The sequence below is a fragment of the Nerophis ophidion genome, linkage group LG06 (assembly GCF_033978795.1).
Source record: "Nerophis ophidion isolate RoL-2023_Sa linkage group LG06, RoL_Noph_v1.0, whole genome shotgun sequence".
NCBI classification, from domain to species: Eukaryota; Metazoa; Chordata; class Actinopteri; order Syngnathiformes; family Syngnathidae; genus Nerophis; species Nerophis ophidion.
In genome coordinates this window covers 27,712,054-27,724,987 of record NC_084616.1, presented here as the reverse complement: position 1 = coordinate 27,724,987, position 12,934 = coordinate 27,712,054, and the positions used below count along the sequence as shown (strand labels likewise).

The 12,934-nt window shown below is 38.7% G+C and overlaps 1 protein-coding gene across 2 annotated transcripts in view; it reads right to left on the bottom strand.

Annotated features, from left to right (window-relative positions):
* The window catches only part of LOC133554456 (ankyrin repeat and SAM domain-containing protein 1A-like), a 117,119-nt gene that overhangs the window by 74,144 nt on the left and 30,041 nt on the right, over positions 1 to 12,934 (bottom strand). For both annotated transcript variants that reach the window (XM_061903260.1, XM_061903259.1), the window contains exons 2-4: positions 2,019 to 2,099; positions 1,700 to 1,856; positions 1,012 to 1,074 (exon numbers count right to left, since the gene is read on the bottom strand). In XM_061903260.1, the coding sequence (XP_061759244.1) occupies positions 1,012 to 1,074; positions 1,700 to 1,856; positions 2,019 to 2,099 (301 nt within the window). The remainder of the gene's footprint in view (positions 1 to 1,011; positions 1,075 to 1,699; positions 1,857 to 2,018; positions 2,100 to 12,934) is intronic.

Sequence of the window (12,934 nt, the reverse complement as noted above, 5' to 3'; positions counted from 1 at the left end):
GATTAGAATGAGAAGTGGGCTCGGGTTCGGCTGGCTTTGATACCCGGGCTTCCGCATGATGCTTGGATGATCTGTCTGAGGCTGAATCTCTTTGTGATTAACAGCAAATCAGTAATCTTGAAATATAAAACAGTGCCAGAGCATTTTTAAATTTCCATTCTGTTGTTCATGTTCATATGACGCATTTCACAATCTTTTAAGTGACTTTCTTTGTCAAATCTAGCATCTTTATAACTTTTATCTGTTTTGGAGACTGTACTCATGTTTAGACCATAGCTGAATATTAGCTTACCCTACCTGAAAAACCAGCAGCCACCCTTCGCATTGGGCCTGTGTTACATTGTACAGTAATAATACCAAGTGAAGGGGCACTTGCATTGCAGCAGGCCAATAATTATAAAAATAAAGCAAAACTATAAAGTATAAGAGAAACTATGTTAATACCACTTACTAGTAGCATTTATTTGTAAATGCATGTACATTATCTTAGCCTTTATTATAGAAAATATATTCATTATCGACAGTTAAACAAATGATATGATGACATATTGACCACGTCATAGCCACACGACCCACACATATTTTAGAAAGCTAGTGTAAACTCTTCATTTTCTTTAATGGTGGTTAATAACATGAATGGAACATCAAACACACCTCCAGCTTGGTAATTGTTAAAAATTACACGCCAAAACATGTTCAGTGTTTAAACAAACAATGATTATTTAGCATCTACTTCAAAAAATGTAATCATTTTTTTTCTTGCATCTTCTCTAGTCACATGCAGAATTATTGCAAGAAAACCTGTGGTAGTCCATGTCTTTAGGCAGGAAAAGTGTCGGTAGCATAGATTAGCAGAAAGCAAGAGATCCACTGAGAGACAGCTAGATAAAGGCAAAGTCATGGCTTTACGGTAGAGTGGCACCAGCAGCAGTAGCACTAGCAACAAAACCCAGAGCAAGTCAACACATCAAAGCAATCAAAAGAAACATTGTGGCAGCGTGGTGTACACACCTTGGCATTAATATAAGGGTCAAAGGGCCCACAGCGTTTGAACTCTTTATGGTCTACAGAGCTCTGGGAGGGAGGAAGAAAAGATAAGCTGATGTTTTTTGTTCAGACAAGCAATGAACACATGGATGATCATAACTAAACATGAGAGCACAATTAAAAGTGTTAGTTAATGACCAGTCAGACGTCATGGTTAGGTTGGGCAAAATGACCCACATTGAGATTCATCCTACGATCAGGGTGTTTTGGTTGGAATATTATACAATCTATAAAGCTCATAATGGGTAATTTCCATACAACCTAAACAATCCTGTTTGCAGCGATTGGTTTAACACATATGGTTAACAAGGTTAGAGGAAACAAGCACTTCTCACACGAGCAGGGCATCAAAGCATTCCAGGTTGCATGGTATCAGGAACTTTGTCAAAGTGTGAGTCATGATGCTGGGAAGTGCATGAAGTCACATTCTTATGGGCATTCATTTGGTGGATCACACATGCATTGCTGATATAATATTTTACCATTTGATCACTAAAATGACTTCTAAGAACAGCAAGTTTTTTTAATTCAAGATTTTAGATATCATTCTGTTGGTCTTAAAAATGTCTGTTGAGATATTTTCCACAAACAATTGATGATCTTATTTAATCACAAAACCAATGTATCTGACATTGTAAAGGCAAAGCCTGACCTGTTCGTTGAGTCTGCGGTGCGAAGGTCCTTGGTGGACGAGCAACCTGACAATGTACTCATCTCCTTTCCATGCTGCAAGGTGCAGAGGGTAGCAGCCCTTGTTGTCAGCTATGTTGGTCAAGGCCTCATTTCGTAGTAGCAATTCCACCACCTGACTGAAAGGATGAGGCAGATTATAAACTCTCGTAAAATACACATAGCTTTTGCAAACATTATAATCAATAGCATGATATATTATATTCTCATAGGGGACATTTTGTGGTGAGGGCAGGCCTCATGTAATGTGGAAGATAAATAAACGTGGCATTAACCACTACCTGTGTCCATTTAAGGCGGCATGGTGTAGAGGGGTGTATCCAGTGCTGTCCACACAATTCACATTGGGACCTCTCCATATGCTGGTGAAAACAGACAATATCATTTGTAGTATATACCAAAAATAACACACCCAACAATCAGCTCATTATTTTAATTACTTTATGTATTTTATCTGGCATTAATAATCTAAATCGTAATATATATATATATATATATATATATATATATATATATATATATATATACTGTATATATAGATAGTCTTGGTCGAAAGTTTACATATATTTGTGAAGAACATAATGTCATGGCTGTCTTGGGTTTCCAATAATTTCTGCAACTCTTATTCTTTTGTAATATAGTGATTGAAGCACATACTTGTTGGTCACAAAAAACATTTATGAAGTTTGGTTCTTTCATGAATTTATTATGGGTCTACTGAAAATGTGACCAAATCTGCTTGTTTAAAAGTATACATACAGCGATGTTAGGATTTGGTTATATGTCCCTTGGCAAGTTTCACTGCTATAAGCCGCTTTTGGTAGCCATCCACAAGCTTCTGGTTGAATTTTTGACCACTCCTCTTGACAAAATTGGTGCAGTTCAGCTAAATTTGTTGGTTTTCTGACATGGACTTGTTTCTTCGGCATTGTGCAAACGTTTAAGTCAGGAATTTGGGAAGGCCATTCAAAAACCTTCATTCTAGCCGGATTTAGCCATTCCTTTACCACTTTTGACGTGTGTTTGGGGTCATTGTCCTGTTGGAACACCCAACTGCGCCCAAGACCCAACCTCTGGGCTGATGATTTTAGATTGTCCTGAAGAATTTGGAGGTAACCCTCCTTTTTCATTGTCCCATTTACTCTCTGTAAAGCACCAGTTCCATTGGCAGCAAAACAGGCCGAAAGCATAATACTACCACCACCATGCTGGACGGTAGGGTGGTGTTCCTGGGATTAAAGGCCTCACCATTTGTCCTCCAAACATCCATTCATCAAATTTCTACCGCTTACACCCTGGACAAGTCACGACCAAATCGCAGGGCCAACACAGATAGACAGACAACAACCACACTCACATTCACACACTAGGGCCAATTTAGTGTTGCCAAAACATATTGCAGGGTATTGTGGCCAAACACCTCAATTTCTGCTACTCGCTACCTAGCTTAAATGCTAACATTAATACATGACACATTAACGTATTTTTTTCATTTACAAACATTATACCCCAATTTAAACTTTTATAAATACATTGCTGACTGAATAATTATGCTATCATACCTACAGGCCGTGCTCTATTAGAACAGAGTGGTAGAAGATCCACACATGGACGTGTCTACAACAGCAAGTGGGCGGCATATCGTAGTGGGTAGAGCGGCCAGCCAGAAACCTGAGGGTTGCAGGTTCGCTTCCCACCAATTGACATCCCAAAAAATCGCTGCCATTGTGTCCTTGGGCAGGACACTTCACCCTTTGCCCCCCAGTGCCGCTCACATGGGGGAACTGGGGTCCCCCAGTGTGGGGCCCCCAGACTGACTGGCAGCCACGCTTCCGTCAGTCTACCCCAGGGCAGCTGGGGCTACTGATGTAGCTTACCACCACCAGGTGTGAATGAATGATGAGTTCCGACTTCTCTGTGAGCACTTTGAGTATCTAATAATAGAAAAGCGCGATATAAATCTAAGTTATTATTATTATTATTAAGTGTACCCACGTTACATCACAAACCGGAAGTGAAGAAGCAACTCTTTATCATTCAATACTCTTAAACATGGGTGTCAAACTCATTTTAGCTCAGGGGCTGCATGAAGGAAAATCTATTCCTACACAAGGCGGACTAATAAAAATATGGCATAACCATTTTTTAAAAATCGAGACAACTTCAAAATGTGTTTTTGTGTATGTTTGTTTTACTTTGGCCAAAAATAAAGCACATTCTTAAAATGTATATACTGTATTACAACTGATCCTCTTGGCAAAACATTGCAAGTTAGTTAAACATTCTTGGGAAAAATTGGTGCAGTTTCCAAATCACTATGGAAAACACAATAAACTTGGACATTGTCTCAGTGTATTTACGAAGTCATTAAACTTTAAGGACTTCCTGTTGCATTTTATCATTAATGACTTGTTTGGAAAAGTAAGCAAGTGTTTACTCAAACCGGCACATTAGTGAAATCCACAGTATATTAATTTATCATCATTCAGATAATGCAGATATAATATAATCAAAACAATTGTCAAAATGATAGCATAACAGCCAAATTAAAAGTTACATAACTACAAACTTAACCAATGTGAAAATAGTGGATTTAGACATAAAATAAAACAGAACAAACAACAAATGTAGGAACACACTCTGGATGGGCGATATGGACTTGTATTAATATCTCGATATTTTTAGGCCATGTCACGATACACGATATATATCTCAATATTTTACCATTACTTGTAGCCTTGAATTAACACTTGATGCATATAATCACAGCAGTTAGATGATTCTATGTGTCGACATTAAAACATTATTGTTCATACTGCATTAATATATGCAGGGATGGGAATGAAGATTTACAAAATCAGCTGAAATTTTTTTAATCCTAAAACACCGCTTTGCGGAAGGCCGCACCCGGGTGCACGTAGTGCACTTGCCTTCTAGGAGGGTCTGGGGGCATGCCCCCACAGAAAAATTTTGAAATCTAGGTCAGCTTAGGATGCATTTCCTGCTATTTTGAGTCAAAATCTAACAATATTCTCCTGACCAAAATTTCACATTTATTAGCAAATATTTTCATAAAAATTTATCATGTGATGAAATTTATGTATACAAGTTTACACATATCAAATTTTTGCACGCTTTTGTATTATAGACAAAAATACGCCTACAAATGGATTAACCAGAATTCAAAATATAAAAATTTTGAAATACATAAGATCATGTATTGTACCTGTGAATGGACTCGTGTGTCATGGATTGGTGTGAGAGGAGCCGAGTCGGAGGTGGGAGGCTTCGATAGTTGATTTGAGGCTGCATTTGTGACGATGTTTGACTTCAGCTTAAAGGCAGATCCCAGTGAAAAATTACTTCTCCGTAAAGTCACTCTACTTAAATGCCTTGCCGATTTTGCGTGGTCAAAGAGTGCCACCTTTCCCCGAAATCCGTAGTTCACAATGTCGTTGCAATATAAGCACTGAGGCCGAATATTAGCCAGGGACACGCCACCTGAGCCCCGGTGAGATGAGCCAAGAGGGCGCAGTGCGCAGGGATCCTCCCGCTGTCCCGCCGACCAGTCGAAGCGTCCACCGCGACAAATAGCAAACAAAACAGTCGCTGTACTCCAGGGGAAGTTGTGAAATTGTGTTAGATGTAAATACAAACGGAATACAATGATTTGCAAATCATTTCCAACCCATATTCAATTGAATGCACTACAAAGACAAGATATTTGATGTTCAAACTCAAACTTTATTTCTTTTTTGCAAATAATAATTAACTTGGAATTTCATGGCTGCAACAAGTGCCAAAGTAGTTTGGAAAGTGCATGTTCACCACTGTGTTACATCACCTTTTCTTTTAACAACACTCAATAAATGTTTGTGAACTGAGGAAACTAATTGTTGAAGCTTTGAAAGTGGAATTCTTTCCCATTCTTGTTTTATGTAGAGCTTCAGTCGTTCAACAGTCCGGGGTCTCTGCTGTCGTATTTTACGCTTCATAATGCGGCACACATTTTCGATGGGAAACAGGTCTGGACTTCAGGCAAGCCAGGAAAGTACCCGCACTCTTTTTTTACGAAGCCACGCTGTTGTAACACGTGCTGAATGTGGCTTGGCATTGTCTTGCTGAAAAAGACGGCGCTTAGATGGCAGCATATGTTGTTCCAAAACCTGTATGTACCTTTCAGCATTAATGAAAGGTACATTATTCTGTTGTTACAAAATGGGTAACTTACACATCTGTGTAAGTTACCCATGCCTTGGGCACTAATGCACCCCCATACCATCACAGATGCTGGCTTTTGAACTTTGCGTCGATAACAGTCTGGATGGTTCGCTTCCCCTTAGGTCCGGATGACACGATGTCAAAATATTTCCAAAAACAATTTGAAATATGGACTGGTCAGACCACAGAACACTTTTCCACTTTGCATCAGTCCATCTTAAATGATCTCTGGCCCAAAAAAGCTGGCTGCGTTTCTGGATGTTGTTGATAAATGGCTTTCGCTTTGCATAGTAGAGCTTTAACTTGCACTTACAGATGTAGTGACCAACTGTATTTAGTGACAGTAGTTTTCTGAAGTGTTCCTGAGGCTATGTGGTGATATCCTTTAGAGATTGATGTCGGTTCATTCAATGTTGGTTTCCGGCCAGGTCACTTATGTGGAGTGATTTCTCCAGATTCTCTGAACCTTTTGATGATATTATGGACCATAGTTTTTACACCCAATCATGGCACCCACCTGTTCCCAATTAGCTTGCACACTTGTGGGATGTTCCAAATAAGTGTTTGATGAGCATTCCTCAACTTTATCAGTATTTATTGCCACCTTTTCCAACTTCTTTGGCACGTGTTGCTGGCATCAAATTCTAAAGTTAATGATTATTTGCAAAAAAAAAAGTTTATCAGTTTAAACATCAAATATGTTGTCTTTGTAGCATATTAAACTAATTATGGGTTGAAAATGATTTGCAAATCATTATTTTCCGTTTATATATATATCTAACACAATCTCCCAACTCATATGGAAACGGGGTTTGTCGGTATTACACCTGGGATTACTTACAAAATACATATTAGTATAGTTTAAGTTACAAGTACTCTCCGATACCTACACTGCCAAAAAGGGCTGTATATGCATCAGAACAGCTCTTTATTTATTTAAGTGATTATTTGGCGTACCACTAGATAGAACCCGCATACCACTACAGTTTGAGAAACACTGGGGTAGAAGAACAGCAGAAAATAAGACATACAGTGGGGCAAAAAAGTATTTAGTCAGCCACCGATTGTGCAAGTTCTCCCACTTAATTAACGACAGAGGTCTGTAATTTTCATCATAGGTCCTCCAAACCCAACGAGTTGAGTTTATACCAAAAAGTTCTATTTTGGTTTCATCTGACCACATGACATTCTCCCAATCCTCTGCTGTATCATCCATGTATCCATTTAGGTACAAACTTAACTCGTCGTGTTTGGAGGAAGAAGAATACTGAGTTGCATCCCAGGAACACCAAACCTACTGTGAAGCATGGGGGTGGAAACATCATGCTTTGGGGCTGTTTTTCTGCTAAGGGGACAGGACGATTGATCCGTGTTAAGAAAAGACTGAATGGGGCCATGTATCGGGAGATTTCGAGCCAAAACCTCCTTCCATCAATGAGAGGTTTGAATGGTTGACGAAATACTTATTTTCCACCATAATTTACAAATATATTCTTTAAAGCTCCTACAATGTAACATTTTTTCACATTCTGTCTCTCACAGTTGAAGTGTACCTATGATGAAAATTACAGACCTCTGTCATCATTTTAAATGGGAGAACTTGCACAATCGGTGGCTGACTAAATACTTGTTTGCCCCACTGTATGTTACCCTTTGCAGTTATTTCGCCTTGTCTTTTGCATTTTGTTGTGTTTTGATTTATTATTGATTATAAAAGATGCTAATCGAGTTGGTGGTCAACTTAAAAGAGCACAGCAAAGCTCCAGCTTCCAGCCAAGAAAGATCATCATCAGGTTGTTATAGCTAAAAAGAACTGATCACATCTAGTTTACAGTAACTTCATTTCTTTTAGCAGTATGTCAAAGGCTCAAAAAAAACTCTTATGCAACTTGAGTAACTACAGACAAAGCACTTAGCGAAAAATCTCTAAAGGGGTAAAAGCGAGGCCAATCCGAATGCAACTGTCTTCCACCGCAAGAGCTACACTCAGTTGCCAACTAACAGTGGTCGGGTTCTTTTAATTTGCAAAAAGCAGTGCACACTTTACATAAAGGAGATGATGGATGGGGGGTATACAGTACAAACTGGAAGAGAGACATTTAAGAAATCAAGTATGTGACGGAGTGCACTGGCAGAGATGCAAAGCTCTCTGAAAGACCTTCACAGCTAAATAAATCATGTGACTGGGAAACCAAAGCAGATAGGTGAACCAAATATGCATCCATCAATTTTCTACCGCTTGTCCCTCTCAGGGTCGCGGGGGTGCTGGAGCCTGTTCCAGCAGCATCCGGGTCACAGAGAGAAAATAGAAGCATAACCTTGACTCACACCAAACCTAAATAGAAAAGTGAACTTCTGATACATAATAGAAATCAGCCAGAATTTTGAATTAACACTTTGGGGAAAAAAATGACTATGTGATTTTATAAGGAGAACTGCAAGGGCAAACAGCAAAACCTTCACAGAGTAACAGTAGTGCCAATTGCATGTGCCACATGGCTTTGCTTTACATGCTCTTCTGGAACAGTAATACACTGTAAAAAAAAATCCTATTTTTATGGTTAATTTACTCTAAATTTCTACTGTAATTTTTCAATTTTTTTTAAATAGGTTATAAAACTGTAGAATTGAAGACATTATCTGTAAATAAACAAAACGCCAGTTATTTTAAGTAATATGCTAGTAATGACAAACTATGTATATTTCTATTTTTTTAACAGAAAAATACCATATTAATAATACATATCATTTTCTGTTTTCTCAAATTACTTTCAAACTCATGTAAAATTACAGTAATTAACTTTCATTTAATATGTAGCTTGTTATATAAAAGTCTATGTCCATACTAACAATCTAACAGTTTTATATGTAATTTTAAGGAAAATCTTATTTTTTTAATATTTATATGTATTTTTATATTCAAGTTGAACATTATTTGTAACCTGTTATTTAGAGGTTTGTGTTCATACTAACAGTTTGACATTTTTCTCTGTAATATAACACGTTGGTGACTGCAAGACATACTTAATCACAGCCAACAGTCATACAAGTCACACTGACGGTGGCCGTACAAACAAATTTAACACTGTTACAAATATGCGCCACATTGTGAACCCACATCAAAAAAGAATGACAAACACATTTCGGGAGAACATTTTCACCGTAACAAAAAATAAACACAAAAGAACAAATACCCAGAATACCAAGAGGCGCTACTCTTCCGGGCTGCACCCCTGCAACCACCAAACCCCGCCCACTTCAACCGACGCACGGAGGGGGCCGGTGATGTGGGGTGGTGGCGGGGGTGTAGCCCGGAAGAGTAGCGCTGCTTGGCATTCTGGGTATTTGTTCTTTTGTGTTTATTTTGTGTTACGGTGAAAATGTCCTCCCGAAATGTGTTTGTCATTCTTTTTTGATGTGGGTTCACAATGTGGCGCATATTTGTAGCAGTGTTAAATTTGTTTGTACTGCCAACGTCAGTGTGATCTGTATGGCTGTTGATCAAGTATTTATTTCAGCCAGTACAGTATAACTAACAAATCCTTGCACAACATGCATTTCAGTCTGCTCACCGCTTGTCTGCTAAATGTGCTATCGCGACAAGAGGTTGTCGAGGACAAGGGCAGAGCCGTCACGGTACTCCCTTCAAATACTTGTCCGGTTGATACTGGGACAACCCTACGCGGGAGTCACAGGAAGTCTCTCGTGAAGATTGTCAAGTATGTTGCCAGGTCGGTATAGCCATTCAAAGAAGGAGAATCCACCTTTTACGTAATTTCTACATACTGTGGCCCCCCGGTAAACGGAGTTTGAGACCCCTGATCTTAATAATACAGAAAAAAATCTGTAAAATAAAGGTATTTTTCTGTGGAACTGCCAGCATTGTCACTTCATTAAAGTTGGTTGATCGTAATAAATTGGAAAAACTCTGCAGAAAAAAGGTATTTTTCTGCAGAACTGTTTGCATCGTCACTTTAATAAAGGTGGTTGATCTTAACAATTTAGTAAAAATCTGTAAAATTTCGATATTTTTCCGCAAAACGTGTAATGAAAATTTCTGTAAAAATAATTTTTTGATCATTATTTGGTTTACAGTGTTTTACTTTAATTTTATGTTTTTTGTTTGGCAGCTGTAGCTGCCAGTAAATTACCCTTTTTTTACAGATTTTTTTTTTTTTTTTACAGTGTAGCTGTTTTAAACACCACACAACTAAATAATACCCCATAATACTGTAGTTCTTAGCAGTGTGCAATTAGACAGCCAGAGGAGTCATTAGATAAGACTCTTGAATGGCTCTGTGGCCTGGAGAACAACGAACTCGAGCCCACGCAAATATACAGGGATGAAAACCTCTTCAGGTCACATAGGGAGTGTTTTTATTTCCTCCTGCATTGCCTTTTCAGTTTCATTTACTGCATGAGACAGCCATGAGGATGCATTAATAAGCAGAGTCTGCAAGGAGGAAGCACTCATGTGTGAGGAAAAGCTGGGGATTGATAAGTGTCGGTTTGTCAGAGAGGAAGCTACGATGATGCTTGCTTTTAAGACACATTGCTTCTTCCTTCTTGGCCCTCCGTCTAGCAATGACATTTTCCGTTTCAGGCACGCCATTGCCACATTTGTGTGACCACTGAACACACATCATAAGCACAAGTGGAGACAGAAACAGACTTTTGGTTTCTGTCCTAGATAAAACACTTATGTAAGAGCTTAGAATAGGAAAATAACCCATACACAAATTAACAAACATGAACAGAGCAGCAACTACGACTGTAAAAGTTACCAAATTCAGGCAGAAGGCATTACCAGTGCAAGGTTTGCCTTGGTAATCAATAACACAACTTTGACTTCATTGGACTGACGCTCAAACCGGTGAACACTGCTCATTTCTTTCCAGATACCGCAGTGTCATGCTAGTTTGAATAAGATGGAATAGTAATATTATAAGAAAAGCTGCAGTACAGTAAATTGTAAAATCTGCAACAAAAATATTCAGAAGCTCTTATGCAGGGTTTTCAGCTCAGGCCAAATACTAAATTCGGAGCAGAACAACCTGAATACAATATATCATGTATCACTATCCAATCAATCAATATCCTTTATTTAACCAGGTAAAAATTAATTGAGATTAAAATCTATTTTCCAAGAGTGACCAGGCCATGAGGGGAGCAAAAACAAAGTTACAGAAATAAATATAGAAACAACAGAAACAGCAGTGGTCACATTTAAATATAAAGTACTTATTTTATAAACAAGAAAACAATGTATAAAATCCACAAATTATACTTATTCTACATTTTCTTTGCCAAGAAATGTTTTGGCTGTAGGGTGATCAATAAAAGAGCTTAGGACATAATGTATGAGCGACTTTCGACATCTTTTTTGTGACACACATTGGACCGCACAGGTGATTTTATGGAACGTACGTACATGAGACAATAGACTGCAGTTACCATGATTTGCTGATTATTGAGCAAAAATTTGAAGTTGAGGTCCATCCAGAAAAATAACACTGCCTCAAAAAACACAAACAAAGATAAGCATTTTTAATCAGTTTCAGTTTTTTTCAAACACAGATACAATACAATTACAATCTAATACATCACATATTTAAGTTTTATCCTAGTCGTTTGTTCTCTATTTGTAACAGAACAGTGAATAAATGAGTACATTAATATAGAATACGTAAACCAAAATAATACATGCATGAATAAATATTAGACATATAAACATATACAGAATTAAAGTAATCATAATTAAATAGTTTAAGTGTGGGGGGTAGGGGGGTTGGGTCCGGTGAGGGGAGGACGTGTGGTCAGGACCTAGCCCGATCGGGCTAGGTCATAGACTGACCATACGTCCTCTTTTCACCGGACATGTCCTCTTTTGCGGAGCTGTCAGGGCGGAGATTGTAAATGCCTCAAATGTCCGGCATTTTGAGTATTGTTTACACAAGGTGCAGTACGCTATTTAATATGTCCGTGTGGAAACTTGTTCGGTACACCTCCGCACCGAACCGGAAACCCCGGACCGAAATGGTTCGATAAAATACCTGTACAGTTACATCCCTATCTTTTACATGACAAATAATATATATTGTAGAGATGTGCGGTTTGCGGTCTCATCCGCGGAGTCCGCGGATAAACCGCGGGTCGGGCGGTTAACATGACAAAAAAATAGATTTTAATTAGATTCGGGCGGGTGGCGGTTGAACCATCCGGGAATATTTGATATGCACGGTTCTGTGATCGGTATCCTTTGCCATTCAAAATGCCATTTAAGACCCGTGTCATAAAGCGAAGAAGACAATAAGAGACGCTATTATTCTCCTGAATGACTGCAGGTAGTCACCCAGATATTAAGTATTAGGGCGTGCTATGAAGCCATTGGCTTTTTCGCCTACTACAGTATGTACGATCTGCTTGTCAGTCGAGCAACATGTGTGTGGCTTCAGCGGCAACACGCACACAACTGCAAGGCATACTGGGTGACACAGAGTACACTAATGGTTGTGATATAAACAATTTTAACACTCTTAGTAATATGCGCCACGCTGTGAAGCCACACCAATTAAGAACGACAAACACATTTCGGGAGAACATCCTCACAGTAACACAACATAAACGCAACACAACAAATACCCAATACCCATAATCCTTTGTATTCATGACACTTCCTGACTATTTTATACACCCCGCTAGCAGTGCGTTGGTAAGGTGGGCGGGTTTGGGGGCGCCGGGGTGTAAAATATATTCAGGTAGTGTCACGGATACAAAGGATTATGGGTATTTGTTGTGTTGCGTTTATGTTGTGTTACTGTGAGGATGTTCTCCCGAAATGTGTTTGGCAATCTTGTTGGGTGTGGCTTCATAGCGTGGCGCATATTATTTAGTGTTAAAGTTGTTTATATCACAACAATCAGTGTACTCTGTATCACCCAGTATGCCTTTCAATCTTGAACGTGTAATTGCGGAA